Here is a 27,057-nt window from a genome sequence, read left to right as displayed (position 1 = left end):
GCTTGCTTTAAGTTAAAGCTTATAAATTAACAATTTTACTTTTAATAGTAATTGTTTATCACTTATTTTACAACTAACTTCTGCAAAAATATTAAGCAATTAGCAGGAAATTTGTTCACTTTTAAAAAGTTTGTTGTTGATAATTTTTACATTATTATTTTGCTTCTATACTGAACAATGAAATTTTTCAACTCACGTAAATAAAAACAAACAAGTTTTTGAGATTTTGTTGAAACTGTTGATATTTTGTTTACAACTCAGGAAGTTTATCTAACTAATCTAATTCCTCAAATATTTTTTTTTGACTTCTGACCAAGCTGTGGTTTGATGCAGAAATACTTTAAAAAACTTTTTTAATTATACATGTTTAAATGAAAACTAAATCCTAAATTTAAATAAAAAAATAATCCACCTGATTTGAACGACAAACCTTGACACAGATAGTAGAAAATAAATAAATAAAATTGAAAAACTTCTGAACCAATCAAAATGCTCAACCTGCAAACCTCCGCCGCGGGGTTCCACCCTCCTCCCCCCGGCAACGAGAACCCCGGTTACCTTGGCAACGAGAACCTAGAGGGCAAGGTGTCCTCCATCAGGTCCAAGTTCGACTCCTCTCAACTTGGGGAAATCCCCCTCCCGCCGCCGCCCGCCAACCTCATGACGTCATCCGAGACGAGGGGGAAGTTTCTCCAAAACCACGGCAAGCTGATAGAGAAGTTGGAGTTTCAGAACCGGGCCCTCCCCCTTCCCAGCAAGATGATCCACAAACCGTCGAAGGCGCAGCTGGAGCAGCAGATTAAAAAGTTGAACTTGAAGCACCAGAAAAAATCCCCCAAGGAGAAATCTCCGATGCCCCCGGGCGGGTTCCGGCTTCCCATATCGCCCGACTCGCCCCTGGTTGCCAAGCCGACGGGGAGGAGCTTCTCGGCCTCGGCGGCTTGCAAGGACGCCGACCCAGGCGACAAGTTCGTCTACCCGTCGCCCACCGACCCCGATCGGGGGGATTTCCCAGCCCCGAAACTGGACAGGAAGCGCAACTCGCACTCGTGCAAAGTTGGCGGGAAAAGTTCGGGTAAGGAGAAGGGCGGCTTCATGCGGAAGTTTTCAAGGAAGGCCAGTCTGAAGACGCACTCCCCCCAGCAGGAAGTAAGAGTTTTGAGTTAGGGGCTTTCCCAATTTTGCCCGTTTCATTTTTTGAGTTTTTTTATTTAGTGGCTAGTTTCATCGACATTTTATTTTTTTTGCTCATTTTTTGAGTTTTCTAGTCACTTTTCATGTTTGGATCGTTCATGTTTGTTACTACTTTTGTTTATTGATACATATGTTTTAAATGGTAAAGTACCTAAAAAAAGAAACTGTTTAGATTCTAGAATATTTGTTTGCGCCTTTTTTCGAGTGCCTGTTAGATTTTTCAGTTTATATTATTTCGTATACAATTGTACAAGTACTAGTTGTGAAATTCATAAAAAAAGTATTTTATTACATTTTTGACGTCTGGTCATTTCATTGCTAGGATCCTTCATGCTTTTACTTGTAGTTAAGTTGTCGTGTTTATTTCGTAGAAATGTGAAGTGAAATATGTGGTTAAAGTGCCAGTTACACAGATTCGTATGTGAAATTTAAAACAAAGGTCTCATAAAATCTTTTGAGCTTTTAAACGCATGCTGATCTCTAAGTGCAATAATTTAGTTTGAAATGTTCTTCTTTGTCATCATTTTCTCAATTTTAAAACTATTTGCATGTTCATCATAAAATGCTTCATCCTCATATTTCCGCATATTTTTTTAATTACTTTCTTTTGGTTTTAACTATACTCTGTATTGGTGCTTCAGATGTTATGCGTTTTTTAACAATATTTAAAGTTTTCAATCACATCGAGGTAATTAGTTACTTGTTTTTTCAACTAAAAAGGGATTGTGAATTTTAGTTGCAGAAAAATAAAACTCTTTCCAATACTACTACTTAAACTGGATTAAAATAAACTTTTCATATAAAAAATTTTATTCGAACTTTAGCACGAAACTTCACTTTTGTGATTAGATGCTAATAGTTTTTGAGAAAATCAATAGCAGTACTCTAACTATTATTTATTAGGCTAATGACTGTGAATAAACCCAGATTTCCCCAGTATACATAAATTATTAAAGGTATTTAAGTTAGTATTAAAACTTGATTTTGTTGAGACGTGCTATAGTAATAATAAAAAATAAGTATTTCTAAAATGTATTTGTTTATGAAAGTGTTTTGTCTACATAAAATTACCTTATTTTGAGCACTAATATGAATAAAGCAAATGTTGGAAAACACATACAAAATGAAATATTTCAAGTATGAGAACACTTTTAAAACAAAACTTATTTGAACCATGTGTATAACTTTATATGGAAATGTTCTTTTTTCAAAGTTTTCATGATTAATGAAAATACCTATATTTGTGCATTTGTTTAAGTTTGCATCCTTATATTTTTACTTTTTATTTGGTATTTTTTTTTTATTCACATTCTTAATTTATTTTAGTTTTTTTTTGTTTGAAATGTATAACTTATACGAACTATCTCACTACAAAATTTAAGCTTTAAAATTATTTATCTAAAATTTGACTAAAACATTATAGAAAAAAAGTGTCAAAATTTTTGTTTCAATGTTTAGACTCTTTTATTAAATATTTTTAGTTTATAATTACAACCGTTTCAAATAAAAACAGGAATCTGAAGTCTTAACAAAATCGTCTTTCAAAAAATAAACACATGTTCAATTCAATTAAAAATTATAAGTATGTATATAGCTAAAAATAAAACATTGCTTGTATTTATTTTGAACTATATTGGAATAAGCATTATTATTTAGAGTTTTGGCACTGTAACAAATTTAAACAAACAAACTATTTTTTTCCAAAGCTTTAAGCTGTGTAAACCAAATTTCAACCCTCTATCGCAAACATATATATGATTTATTTTTACAGAATGCAGCGGATCCGATCGAAGGAGGAGACATCCAACCAGATTTCGATCCTGTGGAAACGGGTGAAAGTTCCAAGCAGTCCAGCAAGAAGAAGAAGAAGGAAAAGAAAAAATCATGTTGGTGTGATAATAATTTGATCTAAGATTTCTTGATTTTACTAATCAGTTTAATTTATAACAATTTTTTTTGTTGTTTTAAGACTTTTGTTGTTTTTGGTTCTACAACTTATTTAGATATTAAAAGCTAATTCACTTTAAACACAAGAGAGCTTTGCTAAAACATTAAAAGCCTTATTCTCAAGTCTTCTAAAACATTAAAGCGACCTTAAAGATTGTAAACTGAGTATTTCCACACAAATAATATTAGTTTGTTTATTTTTTACACAATTCACAGTGTCCAGACACGGTTCGGACGCCAAGAGCTCGGACAGGCAGATTCGCAGCCGACTGAAGAAGTTCATCAGCAAGCGACCCACTATGGAGAGTTTGAAGGAATCAGGAATTATAAAAGGTTGTTTGAAAATTGGAAAATAAAATATTTACAATATAATAAATTTTTAAATTGATTTTTTTTTTTTTATAAAAATAAATGTATTGTTCTATCAAATTTATTTTCAACGATCAAAAAAAAAATATTTTTATTTACAACACAATGAAATTTTTAAATAAAGTTTTCATTTGAAAAGGAATTCATTGTTTTAGACTGTATATATTATTTAAGAAATCAAGAATTATAAAAGGTTCATAAAAAAAGTAGTTTTTTATTCACAACACAATTAACTTATTAATTTAAGTTTTTTTTTTCGAATAAGAACTTATTGTTTTGTATAATTTGTTTTCTTTAAGACATCTAGTTTTTATTTTTTACTGAAAATTAAAAGATAAAGTTTTTGATTTTTGTTAAAGTCTGTTAGATATTATATTGGTTATTCATTGCTTTTCAATATTTCTACAGACAATGTGTTCGGGTGCCCTTTGGAAACGTTGTGTGGAAAAGAAAAAACTACGGTCCCCAATTTCATAAGGACCTGCGTCAGCGAAGTCGAAAAAAGAGGTGAATTGTTTGTTTAAATTTTTGTTTTTACACTTAATTTTTACTTAAAAAAATCTATAGACTTTAAATTGTCAATTTGCAACATATTTACATTTTTAGATACTGTTAAACATAAAGTGCATAATTTTGTTTTTTCGTGTAAAATTGTCTAATTTCAACATCTCAGGTATAGTTTTAGACTCAAACGAATGTTTTTTAGTGACCGGTTAAAAAATACTATTTATTTAAATTAAGTTATCGTATTAATATTTTGTGCCAAAGTTTAGTTTTGTGTGTGAAAAAGTATATGGCTGTTCTTATATAACAAGATCTTTTAAATAGTAAAGCAAACGAATGCACAAAATTTGTTATTAAATAAAAATAGTATTTTTAATCATTGTTCAGGAAATGTGGTTACAGCTGGAATTTTATTTTATTATTTTTCTCATAATTATTGATTGTTTTTGCTTTTTTAGTAGAACTAAATTTTAGATAATACTTTTCCTTTGAAAAGTTTGAACTGTTTTAAACATTTAAGGGTTTCATTTTATTATGAAATATAAATACTTTTAGATCAAGCATTTTTTTTGTTTTTTATTTCTAAACTGTTCTGTTTATTTAAGTTTTTTTTGATAAGTTTAAAAGCGCAATCCGCTTTGCATAAACATTTTATACATTTAAAATATTCTAAAACCTCTCAAACTAAGTTTTTCAAAATTTATAGGCTAAAAACGTTTTAATATTTTTAAATGTGTAGCTACAAATTTAATAACATCAGCTTTAGAAGTATTTTATGTACTAACAATCTTTATCTTAATTAGATACTAACATAGTTCGACGAAGTTTTTAGTTCTAAGGAGACAAACAAAATTATCATTTTCTATTCAAATTATAGCCGAATAAATGCTGTTTGTAATGATATAACTTTTTAGTACTTTGAATTATGTAGAATTGTACACATTAAAGAAGGTGTGAACATTTTAATTTATTTCAAACTTATACTTATTTATAAATACTAGTACTTTGTTAGGATTAGGCATGAATGGTTTTTACACATATTTTTTATCATAGTATCTTTTGTTAGTTTCTATTTATAGATTTAGTTTTTGGTGATATAAACAAAGTTTTACAAACTTTTCGTTTCCTTGTTATATTCTAGTAAAAACAAATATAATTTTATACAGGATTGGACATGGATGGTATATACAGAGTGAGTGGAAACTTGTCTCATATACAAAGGCTCCGCTATCTCACCGACAGAGGTTAGATATACATATTAAACTATTATTTTTAGTATTATTTTCAGTCAAATACACAATAAATCATTGAAGTAAAAGTGTACAAAAGCAAACTTTTTTGCTTAATAAATATAGAACTCGTCATTTTCCACCCAGTTTAAATTTAAAAAATAGTTATCTAAAATTTAGTAAGTTTTTTTGTTTGTGTAAAGCAATTTTAGAAAAAAAAAGAAGGCTTAAGTGTTCTTATTATTATTACTGAAATAAACTAAGGTAGAAGTTTAATTTAAAGCTAAGATGTTTTGTTAGAAGATTTAACGTTTTATTATTTATTAGATAAATCGAATAGGTTAAAGGTCAAGTTTTTCAACCAAAGTGAATTTTTACGTTATCAAGTTGACCTAGTTTAATTTAAGATGACCTAGTCCGACCAAAGCTAGATAAAACAATTATTTTAACTTAATAACTTTGACATAAATGAATTCAAGGATTATTTTACTAAAGCATCTGTTTTATAATTTTAACCCTTTGATAAACTTCATAAACTCTTTTTTTAAGTTATCCAAAATAAATTATATAAATCAAAATTAAGCTAATAAAAATAAAGCTAATTTGTCAAACTATATTCAGTAGTGACCTTTTTTTAAACCCTGCATTAGTCATGTGACAGTTTTTGCCCTTAAATACGTTTGAAATATTTTTTTAATTATATAATGTGTAGCACTTAATCAGCATCTTTTTTGTGTATTGCTAAAGTATAAAAAGAACTCAACTTTTAATGAACTATGATTTTGATGAAAAAGTTTTTTTTATGATCTTTGTCCAAAACTCGTAAAGTTGTAATACTAGATAAACTTTAATTAAATCTTAAACTTTATTTCGATTTAAATTTTTGAACTTTTAATTGATCATATGAGCCTATCTTTTTTGTCAAATATGATTTGTTTACAAATTCTTTTTATTAATATTGCCCTTTTTTTAAAATGTTCACTTAAATATTTCAATATTTAATTGAAAATGTTTTTTGATCTTTATGTATGAAAAAACTTGATCAAACTTTACTTTTCCAAAAACTAACTAAACATTTAATTTAAATTTTTTTAATTAATTGTATTTGAAAGAGTCACTTGATCAACATGTTACAACAGTTATTACACTTTTTTTATTACAATTTAACTCACAATATAACAAGTTTTAACTATATAAGATATATATTTTTTTCAGACGAGACGCCAGACTTGTCACAACCGGAATGGGAGGATATTCATCTAATTACAGGTAAGTAGCTATTTATTTATCTTAATTAATTGATACCATTCATTTAATTACAAGTGATATATCTATTTTAATTATTTGTTGCTATTCATTTAATTACAAGTAAAAAATGTTTATTTGTCTTAGTTAGTTGTTACAATCAACTAATCTTAAGTTTAATATCTATATTAGTTAATTCTTAACATTACTTGATTACAGGTAAAATATTAATACTTGCTGTATTTTTTTTGCATCCATTTTTAAAGGGTAAAGTGTATGTGTGTTTTTTATTTTCATCTGATTGTTGGAAAAGTATATGTATCTACTTATTATTAATTACAGGTAAAATAAACTGTTTTTACGTTTTATCATAATTCATTGTTAACATTCATCTAATTACAGGTATAATATTTATATTTGTTTATGTTTATTAATTGTTATTATTTATTTAATTACAGGTAAAATGTTTATATTTATTTGTTATATTTTATGCATCCACTTATAAAAGGTAAAATTCAATATTTATTTATTTTTTATAGTTTTACTAGAGTACATATATACATAGTGCGATAAAGTTATTGACTACTAATTTTTCTTAAAACTATCACTTGAAAACAGTTGAATTTCTAACATTATTATGTCTAAATTTAATTGATAACTTATATTGGTAAAACATATACATTAACTTAATCTCATTATTAACCAACATTATAATTGTTGAATTAAACTATTATTAAAACAGGAGCCCTGAAAATGTACCTGAGAGAACTTCCTGAACCAATAATTCCTTACAACCTGTTCTGTGACTTCATAAATGCCTGCAGTTAGTTTAATAACTTCTATTTGTTTATTTATTTTATTTAAATTATAATATTTCTATGGTTTTAAAAAAGCTTGCAGTTAGTCTAATATATTATTACTTGTGTTATAAAACCTTACAGTTTGTATTGTTATTTTATAAATGCTTGCAATTAGTTTATAATTTGCGTTTAATACAATACTTAGTTATTTATTATAGTGCCTTACAATATTTTATGCGACTGTATGTCTGTAGTTCGTTTGTTTTTAAGTTTTAAATTGTATTAAGCTTGTTTACTATACTTGTTAAGTATATAAACAACTACTGTAAACTTAGAGATGTTTCACATAGACATAATTTTAATGGTTGATTCATAACGATAAAATGTTTTCATGAACATTGTTACTGCATTTAGTTGGTATATTCATTTATATTTTCAATAGTTATTAGAAATTCTAAAGATTTTATTCACATTCTTAAACCAACTTTTTATAAATCGTAAACAACAAATAATAAAATTGTTTACAAAAACAAACAACCCAAACAAAAACTCAACTCCTAAAAATTTCTTTTTACACATCAAAACTATTTAATACACCTTTAAGCAGTATTTATCTGTCTTATCATTCTAACCAAACATGGCTCACAACAACATTGTATGAGCAAATACAGAAATTTTTTAAGTTAAAAATACAAACATAGTCAAACGTATAGTAGAAAGTTTACAACTTTTGCTGCAATATACAGTACATGAAATATTGTAGCAATGTTACATGGTAAATAGCTGCCGTGACAACCAGGATGTGACGTCATAAACACTTCACACCTACCTCATGAAACTCGCCACTGTCGTGATGTTTTTAGTTTTAAGTTAATGTTTAAATAAATGTAATGTTTCAAAAATTGTTTTTCAAATAGCCTTTGTGTTTTGAATCAAAAGTTTACAGTTTTAAAGCTTTCTTTAAACAAAGATACGATAATTATGATTTAAGGATTATTGTAAAGCAAGGATTCACACAAAAACGTCATTGATTACGTAAGAACTCTTACTGTTTTCTCTATATTTAGATTTATTTAAAAATTAATAATGCACCGAGATTTTTTGTTTGCCAACGAGAAACTTTAAAATTATAATAAAAAATCAGCAAGTTATTAAGAATTATCTTATTGTTTAGAGATATTTTAGACCATTCTATTTTTTAAACTTTAGTTTTAGATACCAAATTTAATACTTAATATAGTTAAGGTTTTAGATGTAGTTATTATAGAACTGCATTTCCTGGTTTAAATGTTAAACTTCTTCAAAGCCAAGCTTAAATTCGTCAATATTATATGCTTTGTTTCAAAACCTTAGAAATAAATTAATCACTTTTATTAAAAATATTGTATAACAAACTTTTATATAGAATTTTTTGAATTTAAAGTCTAATTTTTTCCAAAACAGTACTTTTTTAATTCGCATTTCATTTCTTAAACTTACAAACATTGTTTACAGAAAATAGTTTTTTTTTGAAATGGTTCTAAATTGAAATATTGCAAGAAAATGTTATGAGTCATGTTTAAGTGTGTGTAAACTTTATACTTGTTTTATTTTTGAGTATACCGCATGCGTTTACAAAAAATAACTGATAGTAAAACATTAAAACTATTACAGAAAAGACTTCGCAGGAAGATAAATTGAGAGAGTTAAAATCAAAAGTAAATTGCTTACCGAAATGTAATTACGACACACTAAAATATCTTCTTCAACATTTGAAAAGGTAAGTTATTAATTTATTTTATTTATTTAGTTAGTTAAATTAAATTAATTAAAATTGTATTTATGAAACTCTATTTTTCTTGTATTTTTTGAGATAGATTGTTGTTTTTGTCCTCAATATGCTAACATTTAAGAGTATGTCCTCTAGATTTGTACTTAAATTGGATTTCATTTAAACATTTTTACAATCAATCTTATAATAATTCGTGGAAAATTTAAGTTCACATGCACTTAAGTTACCAATTTTATATTATCGTTTGTCAGTATTCTTTTTATGATTGTAAATTGGTATTTTCGCAGTCATGGCAATGTAACTTAGTAACTATGACGTAAAAACAAAACAAACTAATATTTATTATGACGTTGCACAGGGTCCTTTAATTATACTGTTGCTCCCAAAAAGATAATATATTAAGTAGAACAACCTGCTGTATAATTTTTTTCGCAAACTTATCTTGTAATCAATTATTACGTACACTTTTATTAAATCATTATGACGTCACACAGGGTGGTGGAGCACTCGAGCAGGAACCGGATGCAGGCGCAGAACCTGGCCATCGTGTTCGGGCCCACTTTGCTGAACAGCCCGCCCCACATGGAGGTCACGTCCACAATGGCCATCGACATGATGTACCAGAACCAGATCATCGACATCATGATCAACGACTTCCACCTTTTCTTCTGATAAGATCTGTCAGAAGGTTTTTTCTCCTCAGGTCTTTAGATAGCTGTTCTACAATGAATTCGGAAATTCAAATTCATTTTTAACAACCTTCATCATCTAATAAAAATTTTAAAGATCTCCTGGATGATCTACTAGAAGATTTCTACTTCTAGAACCTTTAGATGGTTTTTTTAGAGTAAATCACGAATTCAAAATTTGGAAATTCAAACTCACGGTCAACGGCTTTCACCTCTTCTTCTGATAAAAAGCATTTTTTGAACATAATCAGATGAGTTCTTTTAAAGGAGTTCTTCTTCTAGGATATTTGGATAGCCGTTTCAGAGAAAGTTAAATTAATCTTTGTAAAAAAATTTCACCTGTTCTTCTAAAAGACTTATTCTAAAATTTTCTGCCGGAATTTCTCTGTATACAATGGTTGACTTTAGCTCTTCTTCTCAACTCTTCCAGGTCTACACTTAGAGTTGGCGGCCTCTGAAAGCTGTGCTATCCTGGGAAGGACTTTGTGCAAGTTCTTTTCCGTGCAAGTTCGGAAAAAGCCCCTGTTCAGGAGAAGATCTTTCGAGTCCGCCAAGGAAAATGCATTCCCATCTTATCAATTCGTCTGATCCTTAAGATCTTTCTGGATGTAGAGAAATCTTCTGAAAAAATTATCTTACAAATTTTCACAAGTATTTTTTTTAATTTTGTTTTATCAAAACTTAAAACTTTGTTCGATTAAGTTGCAGTGCAAGTTTGTTGTTGAAAGCCAATTCGAATCTTAAAGCTAAAAACGTTGTTAAGTCATAACTCTTACTTTAGCTTTTATTTCCTGTATTTTTTTTACATTATAAAAGTTTGTCAGTGTTTGCTGTTTGAAGCGAACTAGTTTAATATTGAAATACGTAAGCTTTTTTAAACTTTTTTCAGCTTGTTTTATTATTTTCTATCAGTTAACGATTTAAACACTTTTTTTAAAAGAGCAGTTAAGTTTATAATTTGATAGCTTTGAAAGACAGTTTAAGATTGTGTTTGTAAAACATTAAAAAAAATTATAAATACAAATAGGATGTATATTTGTATCCAAACAACTTGTTATTGGATTTAATTGTTCTAATCTTAACTTTTTGCAATATGAAATTTAATTGCTAATACCTTTTCAAAAAAACAAATTAGTTATATCTGAATTAAATTTAACTTTTTTTAAGATAAACTAGTATATGTTTTACTAAAACCAGATAAATAATGTGATTGTGATATAGTGTTTTGTTTAAAACAATCATTTAACAACTTATATAATAAGTTTTGAAATTTTATATCAATTTACTTCAAAATAGTAATATAAGCATGTGGTATAAGTTTTATTTTTGAAGGTAAGAATCTGAGCCAAATATAAATTTAAAACTTTTATTAGCAAAAAATTGCTATTGAATAAAAATGTTTTAAAAAATATACATACATAATAATTTGACTAAAAAATAAACGATTTTTGTTTCAATCTTGCTTATTTTTTGCTGCATATTAATGTTTGCTTTATTTTTTATTAAAATTTAAAAAGTTTGATGATTTTTTTTTAATTAGTTTATCTCATATGCCTCTTATATTTTGTTTGTTGTTTTAAGAACGCATCAAAACTTATCATTATACCTTGCGACCAAATTCTGTTTAAAATATTTTATAAACTTAATCATTTTTATTAGTTTAAAATAAAGTTTCTCTTCCTTAATTTTCGTTCTGGCCTTTTAAATAAACAACTTAGGCCTCTGGATTGATTTAATATTTTATTTTATTACTGTTGAAAACTAAATCTTTATTTATCAAATAAATAACTAATCATTTCAACATAGTACGATTCTGTTCGATTCTATTAGTTTATTTTTTTGTCTAAAAAGTTATTCAAAGCAGTTATTCGAGTTTATAACAACGTTATTCATTCTGTCAATTTTATTTTTTATTGCCTCAATGAGGTTCAAATTGTTTACATTTTTTCTCAACATTTCAAATAATTTTTGATTGATACATGCCATGTTAAATAGGCTGCACTTTTTTTTAGTTTTTATTTAATTTTGATTTCGTTTAGTAAAATTGTGATTCTAATTACCATGCAAAGATTCTAAATCGACAGTTTCTATTAATGTTTTTCTTTTTTTTACATTTGTCTTTTTTTGTTTTCGCAAATAAATAAGTTTATATACTTTGATATATATGCACTTACAATAAATAACTTCTTGTATTTCAAAAAAGGTTTGGTCAAAATTTTGAACAGAAAAACTTAAGTTTTTTATAAAAATTAATACTGTATTTTTTTTAATTTTTAAACCGTTTTGTATTAACTATTTTAATACTGCAAAATTTTCTAATACTTTTGTTTTCCTGCGAGTCTTACAAGGTTTCAGAGTTGGAAAACCAAAACTTTAAAAATTGTTTTTATAAGTTAGATGTAAAAAGGGATAAAATTAACAATTAAACTATATAACTTCAAAAATACAACAGATGTTCTTGTGATAAAACTTTATTTCAACTAACGGCGTTTCACTGCTCTCAAATAAGTTTAAGAACAGATCTACGGAGTCTATAAAATATTAACACACATTAGAAAAAAAGCAGAAAAATCATGTATAATTATGTATAGTGTTTATGTAGGTAGTAACTATAAATGAATTTTATGGGTTAAAAACAAAGTTTGGGATAAAATTATAAAATTGTCCACAAAAAATACAAATTAAATAAAAGTAGGCACTAACCTCAAAAACCTCTAAGAATAGGAAAGTTTTTAAAATGAAAATTAAATTGAGTTGTGCAGAAATGTTACGTCATAATAAATTTAACAAATTGGTCAATAGTTTATACAGCTTAAAAACATGAAGCATTAAGCTTGCAAGTGTATGTAATTGTAATGTGAGTGTTGTGAAATAAATTAGTACATAAGTAGACAGAGTTATTTAAAGTAGAATCGTCGGTTGTGGGGACAAATATTCGATAAATCTTGCCGCTTATTCAGAAGTAGGTCTTTATCTTCTGCTACAATTACTGCTCTTTCTGTATTGCAAGTTGGGCAAATTCTACTTATTCCGTTGGATGCATGTTTGATCTTTGAAACAATACTCCACTCCATGTTTGGCCTTTTACCATACCTGTGAAAAAAGCTCCAGACATAATCCGATAAACGCGTGCTTTGTTTTTTATTTATCGGATTATGTCTGGAGCTTTTTTTACAGGTACGGTAAAAGACCAAACATGGAGTGGAGTATTGTTTCAAAGATCAAACATGCATCCAACGGAGTAAGTAGAATTTGCCTAACTTGCAATACAGAAAGAGCAGTAATTGCAGCAGAAAATAAAGACCTACTTCTGAATAAGCGGCAAGATTTATCGAATATTTGTCCCCACAACCGACGATTCTACTTTAAATAACTCTGTCTACTTATGTACTAATTTATTTCACAACACTCACATTACAATTACATACACTTGCATGCCTAATACTTCATGTTTTTAAGCTGTATAAATTATTGACCAGTTTGTTAAATTTATTATGACGTAACATTTCTGCACAACTCAATCTAATTTTCATTTTAAAAACTTGCCTATTCTTAGAGCTTTTTGAGGTTAGTGCCTACTTTTATTAAATTTGTATTTTTTGTAGACAATTTTATAGTTTTATGTTTTTATCCCAAACTTTGTTTTTAAACCATAAAGTTCTTTTGTAGTTACTACCTACATAAACACTATACATAAATATAAATGTTTTTTCTGCTTTTTTTCTAATGTGTGTTAATATTTTATAGACTCCGTAGATCTGTTCTTAAACTTATTTGAGAGCAGTGAATCGCCATTAGTTGAAACAAAGTTTTAGCACAAGAACATCTGTGGTATTTATTCCGATAAGCTTAGCTTATCAGGATCTCCAGGATTTAACGCCTTTTAACGTTACATCTTATAACTTCAAAAATACTAAGTTTTTACTAATATAGGAAGGTTTTTAAAACTTTTATGATACCGTTTACAACATAAACTATATGCGCAGAAACCATTCCACTTCTTTTAGTTTTCAATTTTTATCTTACATAATCGTTTTAGATATAAAAACAATGTTTTCTTATCTAATTATCAGAAAATAGTTCAAATCTTTTTAGTGAGTGAACACTATAAAAACATATTGCATACAACTTCCAGAGCCAATGTTTGATTTTTATTAAAAAAACAAAACAGCTTAGCAAGGAGTAAATAACCAACTACTTAAAAACTGTAGACTGCTAAAAAGAATTATAACTTAAGAATAGTTGCTTTTTATACATTGCCGACTACATGAAAAATATTTTTTTTGTAAGTTAAAGTAGACTTTTTTTTTAAATGAATATTTTTTAAGATCGATTTTTTGATTAAACACTGTTAAAATTTTAATAATTATTAAACGGCATTATCTTTTTTTTTTGAATTTGTTAGATACTGGCTTCGAAACATATTTAAATAAAACGAGTGGTAAAACATTTAACTAGATTAAATTGATACTTGTTTAGTTCGGTTTGTGGTTGTTGAGCTGTAGAATACTTTTAGGATTAAAAATAAAAACATATATTCATTGTTTTAGGATTCCGTAGCAAGTTTTTTCACATGTACATTTAATCAAAATATATTTAAATAGAATTTTATAATATTCGAGATAATTTTCATTATTTGAAATAAAACATTTACAATAGTATCAGACAAATTAGAAAACTTAATTTATGTGCAAAATTAGAACTAAGAAAAGTTATGTGTGAAATTTTTAAGCAGTAACTTATTAAAACCTCACAATACTTTACAAATATACTTTAACCGAACAGTTGTTTTAGTTTTAAAGAAACTTTTCTGTGGAATATGTAATTATTTTTTGTTAATAATTTTCAACTAAAACAAACAAAACCTGACATATTTTATAACAGCTAAACACATTTTGTAAATAATACTGACAAATTTTCGCTCAAATTTATTTTATTTCTCCTAAACATCCTCGCTTTAACGCGCCTTATTCTCATTTCTAGGTCCTGGTAGACCGACCTGATCAACTATTTGAATTTTCTAGCGGTTGTTTTACACCAAGCTCCACAGAGCAGTTCATGGATCCGCTTGCCAGGTTGCTGCGATCCTTGCAGGGCGCTTTCCCGCTGTAACGCACCTTTTTCGCTCTGCTTGTTCCTGCAGTGGTTCCGCTGTTCCTCCTGATTGAACGCTCCTCTCCATGATCTTCTCCATCTGATGCAACTGTTCCTGACGAACGGGTCCTTCTTTTATTAATTTCCTCTCTTATAAACTTCTCCACCTGTTCTTTCAGAAACTCCTGCAACGAATCGTCCTGCTGCCTTCCGTTGAAACCTGAGATCAGACTGATTGGGACTTCGTCCTCCTCTTCCCATGTGCTTTCGTTTTCTCCCAGTCCCGCCCACTTCACTTTGTAAAAAGTCCTTCTCGGGTTCAACTTGACCACTTCGGCCAGCAGCCTCTCGGGTACTTTCCCGCCATTTGTCAGCTCGAATTTCCCGCGCTTTTTCACCTCCGCCGCTTTCCCGCCAAATCCACTCGGCTCGTCTTTATCGTTTTGCTACCGTGCAACTTTTACACTTTCAGGCAAAGTTTCTGCAGGATCCTGACTGTGATCCCCTGATCGCTGGCTGCTAACGTCGAATGCTTCTTCTTCCTCATTCTTCTGGTTGTTTTCGGTATCTTTTTCGTATTTTTCCACGATATGTTCGGGAATGTTGGTTGCGGGCTACCAAGTGGACTTCTTGTCATGTCCTAAAGTGGTTGGTAGGAGTTTTGTGAACTTTTGTGGAAATATTTTGATTTGAACCACTCAAACTACGTATTTGATCAGTTACATGAAAATATTTTTACTACTAAGACTTTTAAGCATTGATAAAGCTAATGAAGTTATAACTTTTATCAAATAAGTTAACAAACAGTTAAAATATTGATAATATAAAATTATAACATTTCAACATTACAAAGTACTCTTAGTTCTTATATTTATAAAATACTCTGCAGTCGCTAATTGGTTCCACATCGCAAATTTAATTTCTTGAGTTTTTCTGCTGCTAAATAATTTTCTCTTATCTTTGATCTTCTTTTTGTAATCTTCCACGATATGATCGGGAATGTTGTCTTCAGGTTCCCAAGTTGACTCCTTTTCAGAGTAATATGTTAACAAATGAATGCCAAGTTACTAAAAAAACTGATTAAAAAATAGTTACATACATAAGATATTTGTATTAATATTTCTGCATTACGTGCTGTAAGTTAAACTGTACATACTGTACTTTTTGTGTGGTAAAAGTATTTTTTAAAAGTTTACGATTTGCAAGAACTGCTTTTTTAAGCGGTTGATAAGCATATAAAATGTAAAGTTGAATTTCAGTTATACTTTTTATGAAGTCGTATATAGTAAATGCTTATAACATTTTGAAAAAATTTTAATAATAAACTTAGTTAAATGCTTGTTTTCAACTTACAAAAGTAAAGAGGTGTAAATTAATTTAAAACTTTAATACTTACAGAAAACCACAAGTAAATATCAAACTATGTGTGATGAAATTAAAATAGTAAACTAAGTACCTTGCCATTTTACCAAATAATATTTTTTTTTGGTCTTTTTGTTTGTTCTGCTAGACCTTATATATTCAACATAGTAAATTTCTTCTTTGTTAGCCATTTCACTGCTAAATAAATTAATTGAGCTGTAAAAACACATTGGATTGATAAATCAAATATAATTAGAACAATAACTGAAATATATAGTTTATATTTGAGTTTAAACAGTTTTCTGCATTTTAAAACACATTGTGTTTTATTTCAGAAAATACATTTTCTGTTTACAGTTGATATTTACAAAGCTAAAACTTTTGGCTAGCTTTAATGAAGTCAACATCTAATTAACTAAAATTTATTTAAAGTACTCCTTCAAATTTAATAGTGCTACATGTGCTACAAAATATACATTTCAAATTATAAGTTAAAACAGAAAACAATATGTTTCGATATAGGTTTCATTGAACTTAGAAATGAAACAGTACTCTTAACAATATCTAAAGCTTTCTTTAAATTAAAAAGATAATTCTACTGTAAAGAACAATATGAAATTTTTCATATTTCTAACAAGACAGTCGCAACAATTGAAATATTATTTTTATGTTTTATGATTTCAGCAAGCCTATGATTAAATTTTATACTGGTTGTTTCTGCCATGTACTAATCATGTTAAATTGAATTGCTTAAAAACGATAAGCTTTAAAATGTATTTTTACTCAAAAAAATGCTTAAAAATTTAAATTTATGCAATAATTTGCTGTAATGTTAAAGTAGACGATTGTTTAAAAAGTTACAGCAATAACTAATTGTATTAACAATCAAGCGTTATTCTTATTGATTAGTGTTTTGATAACAGTTTTAGTAGTTTTAACAATCCAAAGCATATCTTTTACAATACTAAATAGGCTTTTTCATATTTCATATTTCACAATATTTCATATTTATCCTCCAGTAGTTGAGATCTCTTTATTTGTTTTCTTAAAATCAAAACATATAATACTAAATAGGCTTTATTCATTCGAAAAAAAAACAATACAAATTTAAATAGTTGTAAAAGTTGTTATAGTTATTTTTATATAATATAAAAAACTGTTTTAAACGTTGTTTTAATATGAACAAACTTTGAAAACTTTTTTATCCCTTAAGTATCACTTTTCTAACAGTTTGTATAAACGCATATAAAACGTATTAATCCAAGTATGTTTGCTATTCTAGTATTGAAAGGTTCTTTCTACCATACAATTAATAAAGGAATAGATTTCTTTTTTTTACATATATAATTTTGTCAATCTTTACTCTATATTTAGTAATCTTACATGAGAGTATTTGATCTAACATTGTGAAAACTGTAATTGATAATAACAATAATAATAAAAAGTATATTTTTTAATACTGATGCCTGTAATTAAAAATTCAAACAAACAAGTTAACAAGTTTATTATGTTTTAAATGAGTTTTTTTTACATTTTCTTACACTTGTATTGGAGTGCGTCTAGTTTTTAACAATTAATTTAAAACATAAAGTATTCAGAATTTCTAGACTTGGAAAAACTTAGTTTATAATTTGTATTTGAGGTGGTGTACGACTCGATGACTGAAAGGTTCCTTTGTACACCAGGTCCTTAGACCAAACTTTTTGAGCACTTTTTTTTTTCTGTTGTTCAACAAACAATATTTATTTATATTTATGATAAAAAATTAAATTAGTAATTAGTAATTAGTAAAATTAATTTGTTAAGTTCCAACCGAATAGCAAATACAATGTAAATGTTTTCATCATTTTAATTTTTAGAACACTTTTTATCAGAAGAAACAAAACGCTATTTGTGTAAAGCTTGGGTAAATTCTTATGGTATAACAACTATTTACGATTGTAAAATTATGAAGCTTGTTCATTTATTTCAGTAGTGCTACTAAACTTACTAAAAACAATATTGGTTGGCAAAACTGTTTTAAAAGTATGTGTTTGTAGTTTTTTAATGCAATATTTAGTTAAAATATTGTTATTAGAAATAAATGATAGGTTTTAAGTTTTAATTAAACTTCAAGTAATCTTTGTGAAATTATTGTTTTAAAGATAAGAATTAACTATGTCAACTTATTTATAAGGAGAATAATATAACTTTAATAAAGTAGTTTTTGTTAAATAACTTGTCTAAAAATTTTTTTTAAGAAATGTAAGTTATATGAGCATAAAGGTTTTTTAAATAAGTAATTTTAAAATATCACAGTCTTTTTATATGTCCTTTATTCGTATTTAAAGAATAGAATTCTACTTAAAAAGTTTTGTCCGCAAGATTATTTTAATAACAAACCCGAAATATTTTTGTTAAACTATTAAATCTGTAGTTTTGATATTCATTAATTAGAATCATTTTTAGATTTATGAAGCATTATGCACTGTAAGTAGATTATTGTATTTTTTTATAAATTAAAAAAAACTTAAAACCATTTAGTTTCAAAATAAAAGCAAAAATTATTTAGTTGATGCAAAAATAGTATTTTGTAAATTGACCAAATTCGCTTAGTTTATTTGTATAGAATGAAGATTATCATTTAAAACCACCACAAAAAAATGAAAATAGTTTTGTATTTTATTTTACCAATTAAAGTTTTCTAAATCTCAAAACTATCGATTTTAGTCTAGAGTTATTATATTTTTGTATAAAAAGTTTTGTTGTTATAATTTAAATCTGAAAACTGTGATAAATACTTTTTTACTAACTTCAAAAAGGGCTTTGTGTTTTAATATAAGACCACAACACTTTTTTTTTCTTCACTTGTAAATAGAATAATTTATTTGGTCTTTTTTTTAATATTCTTTGGAGCTTAATTACTTATATTTTATTCAGTTGTAATCATTAATTATAATTTTCATTAAATTATTTTAATGATAAGTAAACAAACCTAAAATGTTCTGACAAAGCACATTGTTCTAAATTGTTACTAGTACTTAAAACATGGAAATGCTTGATCTAAAGTTAAAAGTTATAAACGAATTAGCACAAAATTCCATTTAAATACTTAGCATTTTTATTTTGTATTTTTAATAATTACTAAAGTTTACTTTTTTAAAACATTGTCTGCTTTAATCATGATTGAAATAGTTTTTCTCTATTTTAGTTTCAAAACAATTTAAATTTGCCAAATGAGTTCAAAATCATATCTGTAAAGCTGAGCTAATTATTAAGTTTTGAAAAATATTTTTACTACCCTGAACAAGTACTAAAATTCGCTTCTACATATAAAAATTATCAACTTGAATTTATTCCTTTCGTTAAATCTGTTTCATCACATAATTAGAAGTCTAAGTTTATACTTAAAACTATTACTGTTTTTTTTTCTTTTAAAATATAAGCATAAGTTTTACTAATTTAAAATTAAAACGTTTTTCTTTTCAGCAAAATCAATCTTGTGTTATCAACGAAAATGGACGGTCAACTCAACGGAGGGTTTATAAAAGCGGCCATATCGCTTCTATGACACATTCGAGAACATGCGCAACGGAGGGCCGAGCAGAGGGCGCATTAGATCAGAGCAGAGGACGCATCCAAGTCAAGTACCTGTGTCGCGAGAACTTGGCGGTCAGAACCGGCTGGTAGTCGGGCGTCCAGACCTGTTTTGAAGCAGATTTGGAAGAAATCAGAAGAAAGGCCACAAGTTTCCGCGGGACCTTGCGAACAACCGTAACAGAAGCGGCCAGCTCTTGATCTGAGGGATGTAGCGTAACAAATTCGCGCTTCATATTAACTATACCTTAGTTTTCGGCCATTTTCGTTATGTGTTGGCGGTTAGTGTTTTTATTGTTTATAGAATCGTTGTTGATGTAATTTGGACTAATTTTGTACATGTTCTTATAAGTTGATCTCTCATTGCTGTTGATAATTTAAAATAAAAGAGATTAAACTATTTCATAACTGTATTTAATTTATAAAAAGTAACTTGTCTATATATATATAAAAGTAATCCCTTAAGACAGGCCAACATAGGGTTACAGTAGCAGAAATGGATATTAGCGATTGGCGCAACTGTGATGATTTAATTTCTTTTTGTGGTTCAACTATATAAGAAGAAACACGTTTAAATAGCTGATAGCTTTTTAAACAGTTTTTGAATGATATTTTCTAAATTGATATTAAGCAAATTCGTGCTACTAACTGACAAAACTATCTTAGATAAAATTCATTTTTTTACTCTTAGTATATATCTGTATATACTTATATCAAATTAAATCTAAAGCTTAAATAATTTAAAGGTCTACAACTAACTTCAATGATTATAAAATTCTAAGTTATGGAATAGAAACTTTATTGTTTTGTCATAACAATTGATTACTTTTGTTAATTGGAGTTGATTTATTGTACTTTTCTTTTATATAAACATAATTTTATTTTGAACAAATATTTTATAAGGAAATATTATTGTATAGTTAAAACTGTTATCTGTGTATGATATTAAATATTGAAAATGACACTAGACTTTATATTTGTCTCAAAATTTACCAGGCAAAAAATTCAATAAACTTGTTTACATACAATTTATTATTTTTTCAGGTAGTAAAAAAATTAAAATTTGAATTGAATCGATCATTTAACTAATGATCTTATTTTTTACAGAAGATGCTTAAGTTAAATTTAAAGTTTTGTTTTAGTGTTAATTTTTTTGAAGCACATACATATAGGGAAACACTCAATTAATACCTATTAAACTTTTATAATTTCCTGAACTAACAAAAAATAGAATTTCCTTGAACTTAATTGTTATTCAGAAAACTTAAAAATAGTTCTAGTATGAATTAGATTTATTATCTTCAAAATATCCTAGTTTTAAAAAACTTTGAAAAAAACATCTTAATAGTACAAATTAGGAATATAACTAGATTTTAAAAATAAAAATGTATATTTTATTCACTAATTTTAAAACTATGCTTAATACTAAAATTATAGTTTTTAAAGTTTAACTTCAATTTAAAAGTTATTTATTAAACTAAAACAAACGCTAACTTTTAAAGAACCTGTACCTTAACAATTTTATTGTTATTAAAAAAAATTTTCATTATTCAAAAAGAGGTTCATTAAAAAGCACAAAATATGGATTTTTTTATGAAAATATTTAAATAAGGTTTAAATATAATAGTTTCAATATTTCAAAACTTTCTTACTTTTTTTAAATAAATTCAAACTAATAGTGTTTACAGACAAAATTCACATAAATTAAATGATAATTGTTTTTGTTTAAAAATAAATGTAAATATAACTACCATTAATAGTAGCCGTTAGAACTTTTGTACGAAGCTTTACACAAGAATTATCAAATTAAAAACATTTTAATTAATATACTGATAAAGAAGCATTAGATAAATATTTGTTTATTGATATACTTTATTTAATATTTTAAATACAAGTATTACAGCATACATTCTTTTTCTACAAGAAATTACCAGTAGTAAAAGTCAAACTTTTCCTTTGTATTAGGGTTATTCTTTTAAAGTGTGCATTACTTTGTATTGCAGTAATTGGAATTGGTCAATTAATGACCTATAAATTACAAAACTTACCTAGAACTTGTCCTTTGTACAGCTACTTCAAAAGTCTACTTGATTATTAAACAGAGTTTGTTTCACAAAATTCACAACCGTTTTTTTTCAAAATAGCAACTGTTTCTTATCTTTTATATTGGTTTAAAAGAAAAAACAGTTTAGTTAGTGAAGTCGAACAGTCGAAGTTAAGTTAGTAAAACTTTAAGAAGTTTTTTTAGTAGTTCAAAAACAACGGTAAAACAGTCTGAAGTTAAAGATACAACTTAAAACCTCTATTTTATTAAGATTCTAAATTTTAATTAGAAAAAAAAAGTTGCACGGTTTTACTATACAGTGAAATAGTTTTATTTAAAAAGTAGTGTAAGCGTTGAAATAAATTTATAGTTTTAATATGAAGGTAATTAAAAAAACCTTATTTAAAGTCTTTCTTGCTTTATCGTTTTAAATAAATGTTTATTCTGAAAACTAAGTTTTTTAAAAGACTTGTTTTTTAAATAACTAATTTTTATAGTAAAACTGTTGTAAAATGTATTTGTATTATTTGAAGATTATATTAATAACTATTATATTTGCAGTTACTAAAAATTTACTAACTATTACATCAGTGTATTTGAGGCGTTTGCAAAATTTTAAAATGCAATAATGGTTTACTAATAACCAGCTTATATAATAAATAGTTAGGAAACTAGTCTTGCATTAACTTTTTTATTAGAATTTACTATGAAACCTATTTTTAGTTTTGGTTTTTATAACAACATAGTAAAGTATTCCACCAGTCACTTTATACTACTTCTTAGTATCAAGCCAATAGTTCAAAAACTTATTTGAAAAATAATAATTGTTTTTATAAAAACTTAAACAGCTCGATTCAAAGATTGCTTAAGATAATAGTTTAAGCAGTTAAGAGAAAGAAAAACATTCAAAATTCAAATAACGGAACTTTTGTAACGTTTTCTTTTATTTATACATTTTATTTACACCACATTAAATACTTTAAAACTAAAAAGAGGCTAAAGAATACCTCAATGCAATAATTAGTTAAGATATCAATTTAAACAGTTAGGAGTTGAAAAATAAAAATTAAGTACCACATTTAATGTTTCACTTTCCTTAAATTGTATGTTTATCAAACAACAAAAATTTAGACTTTTACAAATTTTGCAGTATTTTTCAAAATGATATTTTTAACCGCTTGGTGGCTAGTGAGCTTCGTCGCTTCTATTTCTGGTCAAAACACGCAATCCGGTCTTCAAGTTGTCTGCGAATCCGGCCCCATATCCTACCAGCCCATGACAACGACCCCGAATCAAACCGTATTTGGCAACCCGGATACCGTTGTTAGGGGAAAGAAGGGACCCAGACGAAAGATAGGACTCAGGGGAAAGAAGGGACCCATGGGATCGAAAGGAGAAAAGGGAGATAGAGGAGAACAGGGGTTGGTTGGAGAACAGGGATTAAAGGGGTTGGAGGGAGAAAAAGGAGAAAAGGGGTTCAAGGGGCAAGTAGGAGCGAAGGGAGACAAAGGAGAAGGCAACAGAAGGGAAATAGAAATTTTGAACGAGAAATTTGTGATTGTCATCAACGAGCAATCGCTCCAATTAAAAAATTTGTCAAAAAATTTGGATGATCAAACAGGTTTAAATAAAGAACAGTCGAAAAAAATGAGCAATATTACTAAAGTCTTAGCTGAACAATCAAACATCTTAGCTGAACAAAGCAAACTTATCAAACAACAAGCACTCTACATTGAAAAACAATCTGGTAAGTAATCATCAAATTAGCTTTGTGACATTTTAAAACCTATAACATGTTATATATACACTGTAAATTAATTAAGCTTGGTATTAAACAGTCAATGAAAGATCGATGAAAGTCTAACAGAGCTTAACTCTTGACTTTCTCATGCCGTGAGACAAGCTCAAGTTACCTTGAAGGGTTGATCACACCATATCGGTCATCAGACCACAAACCTACGGTAGACTGGGGTTTCGTTCTTATCAGGACTCATCAGTCAGTCGCAACCGAAAAACCTGCAGTCCATTGTAGCAGACCGACGAGTTTCAACAAGGTTTTGTTGAAACTTTAAGGTACTTCCCCTAATATTTGCTGAATCAGTAGTTAGAAAATTTCAAGATATTTTTAATTTTTAACATTAAAATGTTATTTTTTTTGTAAATTTTAATATGTTTGGGTACGGTAGGTTAGGAATAAGTTAAAAATTAAAAAAAAATTAAAAATCTGCTGACTCAGCAAATATAAGGGAAAACACCTTAACGCTACAATCGAACCCGTTTCAATAAGGACGAAAATGGTCTCAGTCCACCGAAGGCTTGTGGTCTGATGATTTAGTTGGTATGATCAAACTTTAAGTTTACAAAAATAGTTTTTTTTAGACTATTATTGTCAAGTTGTAAGAGCGTTAATTTGCTTTTAAAAAGACACATATGTATGAGAAACTAAAAGCTAAGTATAAAATAAAGTAATAAATACTTTTCCAATATTAAATAACTGTTTTTATGTTAAATAGCAACGGTTTTAAACATTTAAAAAAGAATGAGAACAATATAAAGTTGAATAAAATATGCATAGTAAATTTTAAACCCTCAGTTTTCATAACTTAATTTATTGGTTAGAAGTATTTATTTATACACATCGTTTTATGTATAACTAATAAACGTCAGTACTATTTATTAAATTTATAATAAAACAAAATATACATTAAGTAAGTTTAGTACATGACCAAGCCTTTTGTAATAAGTAAGTAGCTATTCTTAAAACTACTGGCACTTATTGTAAATAACTATTTTGAGTAAAACTCGGTAAATTGTGTAATAGAATACTATTTATATGATCATTCACATAACAAGAAGTCAGTAAAAAAATAAATACCAGTAAATTTTAAAAGTTTACTAATAGCTTTTACTAATATACAACCTTAGACATATTAAAGTAGAATAAACACGTTTATTTTTTGCAGAATGCCATTTAGAACCTATAACAAATGGAAACTCAGCATTGGCATTACGTCATAATGAAAACTTAATTTTGTCTTGTAAACCTGGCTTTTCTGATGTTGGAACTAAAAATAGAACTTGCGTCTGGTCACGAATCGTTCCGTCTCTTCATTTACAACCTTTTAAATGCGGTTAGAACTGATTAAAATATTTTGAATCATTTTTTTATTTAACTGTAGAACTTTGACAAAGTAAATGTGAACAAATACAAAAACAGATGTCTATTGCATTAATAAAAACACTAAAAAACTTGAAACTATTTAATAAAAACGCAGTTAATGCATCTCGTATTTTGGACCTCATAAAACGTGATGCATTGAACTCGAGAATTTGGGAAATGTACGAGAGCGATCGGTATTTTGCAAGTTTTAAATACAAGTATGATTCTCCACGTGGAAATAGTTATATTGGTGACGGTGGTCAAGATATGTATGACGACGGAAACATAGTGAGCATAACAGTTTAATCAGTATGATTAGAGTTTTTTATTTACTTTATTTATGTTTATTAAAATTTTGTTTTTTAAAGGTGTCATTTTCTGTTACCCACAATACACTTTCGTTTTCAGAAGAACAGGTTGAGTATGGAAAACTCTACAGGTTTTATATACGGAAGAAAATATCTTTAGAGTTGTTTATCGTCTGTTTCGTACTAACTTTTTATAATACTGTCAGTTATATTTTGAAATACAATAAATAAACAAGCTTGTATAACAAATATGAAATACTATTTAACATATTGCTTCCTAATAAGTTTGTTATGAGAGTAAATAAACAAATAAGGTTATACGTTATGTACGTTTATTTTTTATAACCAATTAACCATAGTTTGAAATTAACAGCAACACCAGATTAAATTCTGCATTCACAACAATAAAAAGTCATCCGTTCATGGCCCTTTTATGGGTCGGAGATTCAAACCAAAAAGAAAATTTTACAACTGCCACAATAACGGTTCTTTAACTTATCGCTTTGTTTTTTAGATTTTAAAGTAAACTAAAAAAAAAAGATAAGTTGAACAAAAAATAAGATTTAACTGCTGTTGTAAATAAACTTCGACTTTATCATTATAACTATAAGTAATAACTATGTCAGGTGTATTATGTTTTGCAAGCGTTAGGTTTGTACTTTAAGTTCTTTGTTTTTTATTGTAAAAATATGTATACTAGACCAAATTTGATTGTTTATTGGAAAGTTAATTAGACACTAACTAAGTAAAAACCTGTGTAAAATACTTGTAAGTGTTTGTTTGTTTGTTTAAGTTCTCAACGTTTAAGAAAAGCAATTATTTTTCATATCGCAAACTTTGTTGTAAATTTATTTTTCAATGCTTAATGTATCAACGTTACTAGAGTTTTCTAGAAAATAAATTTTTACTAAAAAAGTTCAACTAAGTTGTTTTTTTGGCCTCGATAAATTTCAAATACATAACAGAAAACGCAAACATTTTACTTCTCATTTTTTACTTTGAAAACTCAAGCTTCAAATATTTCAAACACAACAAACAAAAACGACAATTCACTTTACTTATTTTAAATTTGGTATTACTTAAAGTAGGTAATCTTGATAAAACTACCTGGAACAACTGTGATGTAATTGTTTATATAAAAGGTGGATAGTGATACCGGAGCGGACGGGGAAGGCTCCAACTCTGTACAGCAGCCTGAGCAAATTTACTCCGCTGGTCCAAGCCTGTACAGTGCGAATTATCAAGTTTATGAGGCTCCTGATAACGATCCTAGCATCTGTGAAGTTTATGCTGTGATAAGCAAAGAGGTTAGGACTGTAGATTTTAAAAGTTTTGTGGTAAACTTTATCACCCAAAACAGTTTGAGTTAAAAACTGTACATAGTTATATTTTACATGTTAAACTTTTACAATTCGCTTGATAATTGTGAATAGCTTTAATTAAAACCAAACCGGAGAGTTATTGTGACTTGAATTTATTCATATTTACTTGTACATTAACATCATTAACAACCGTTTTTTTTAATTTTGAAGTTAATTTGAAGTTTTTAGTTAATAGAGCTTTTTATCAAACAAGTAATAAAAAAAATGATATTTAAACATAGTTGGAACTGTTATTTTCACACAAATAAGGGTAAGTTTTTAAGTTAAGTGTGTTTTTAAGTGTTTTGTTTAAAAATTGTTAGTTGTAATTTATTTTAATACTTAAATGTTAAACAAAACAATATCCATAAATTTCTAATAACACTTGATCACGATTTTATTAT

At 27.4% G+C, this 27,057-nt stretch overlaps 1 protein-coding gene across 2 annotated transcripts in view; it reads left to right on the top strand.

Moving 5' to 3' along the window:
- The window catches only part of LOC145837280 (uncharacterized), a 43,729-nt gene extending 33,013 nt beyond the window's left edge, over nt 1-10,716 (top strand). For both annotated transcript variants that reach the window (XM_082945083.1, XM_082945082.1), the window contains 8 exons: nt 2,966-3,080; nt 3,358-3,474; nt 3,919-4,017; nt 5,181-5,258; nt 6,459-6,512; nt 7,231-7,311; nt 8,942-9,047; nt 9,554-10,716. In XM_082945083.1, the coding sequence (XP_082801209.1) occupies nt 2,966-3,080; nt 3,358-3,474; nt 3,919-4,017; nt 5,181-5,258; nt 6,459-6,512; nt 7,231-7,311; nt 8,942-9,047; nt 9,554-9,731 (828 nt within the window). In that variant the 3' untranslated portion in view covers nt 9,732-10,716. The remainder of the gene's footprint in view (nt 1-2,965; nt 3,081-3,357; nt 3,475-3,918; nt 4,018-5,180; nt 5,259-6,458; nt 6,513-7,230; nt 7,312-8,941; nt 9,048-9,553) is intronic.
- The last annotated feature ends 16,341 nt before the right edge of the window (nt 10,717-27,057 follow it).

The sequence above is a fragment of the Thalia democratica genome, chromosome 5, assembly GCF_965202585.1.
Source record: "Thalia democratica chromosome 5, ktThaDemo2.hap1.1, whole genome shotgun sequence".
In the NCBI taxonomy this organism is placed as follows: Eukaryota; Metazoa; Chordata; class Thaliacea; order Salpida; family Salpidae; genus Thalia; species Thalia democratica.
This window is presented reverse-complemented; position numbering and strand designations above follow the sequence as displayed.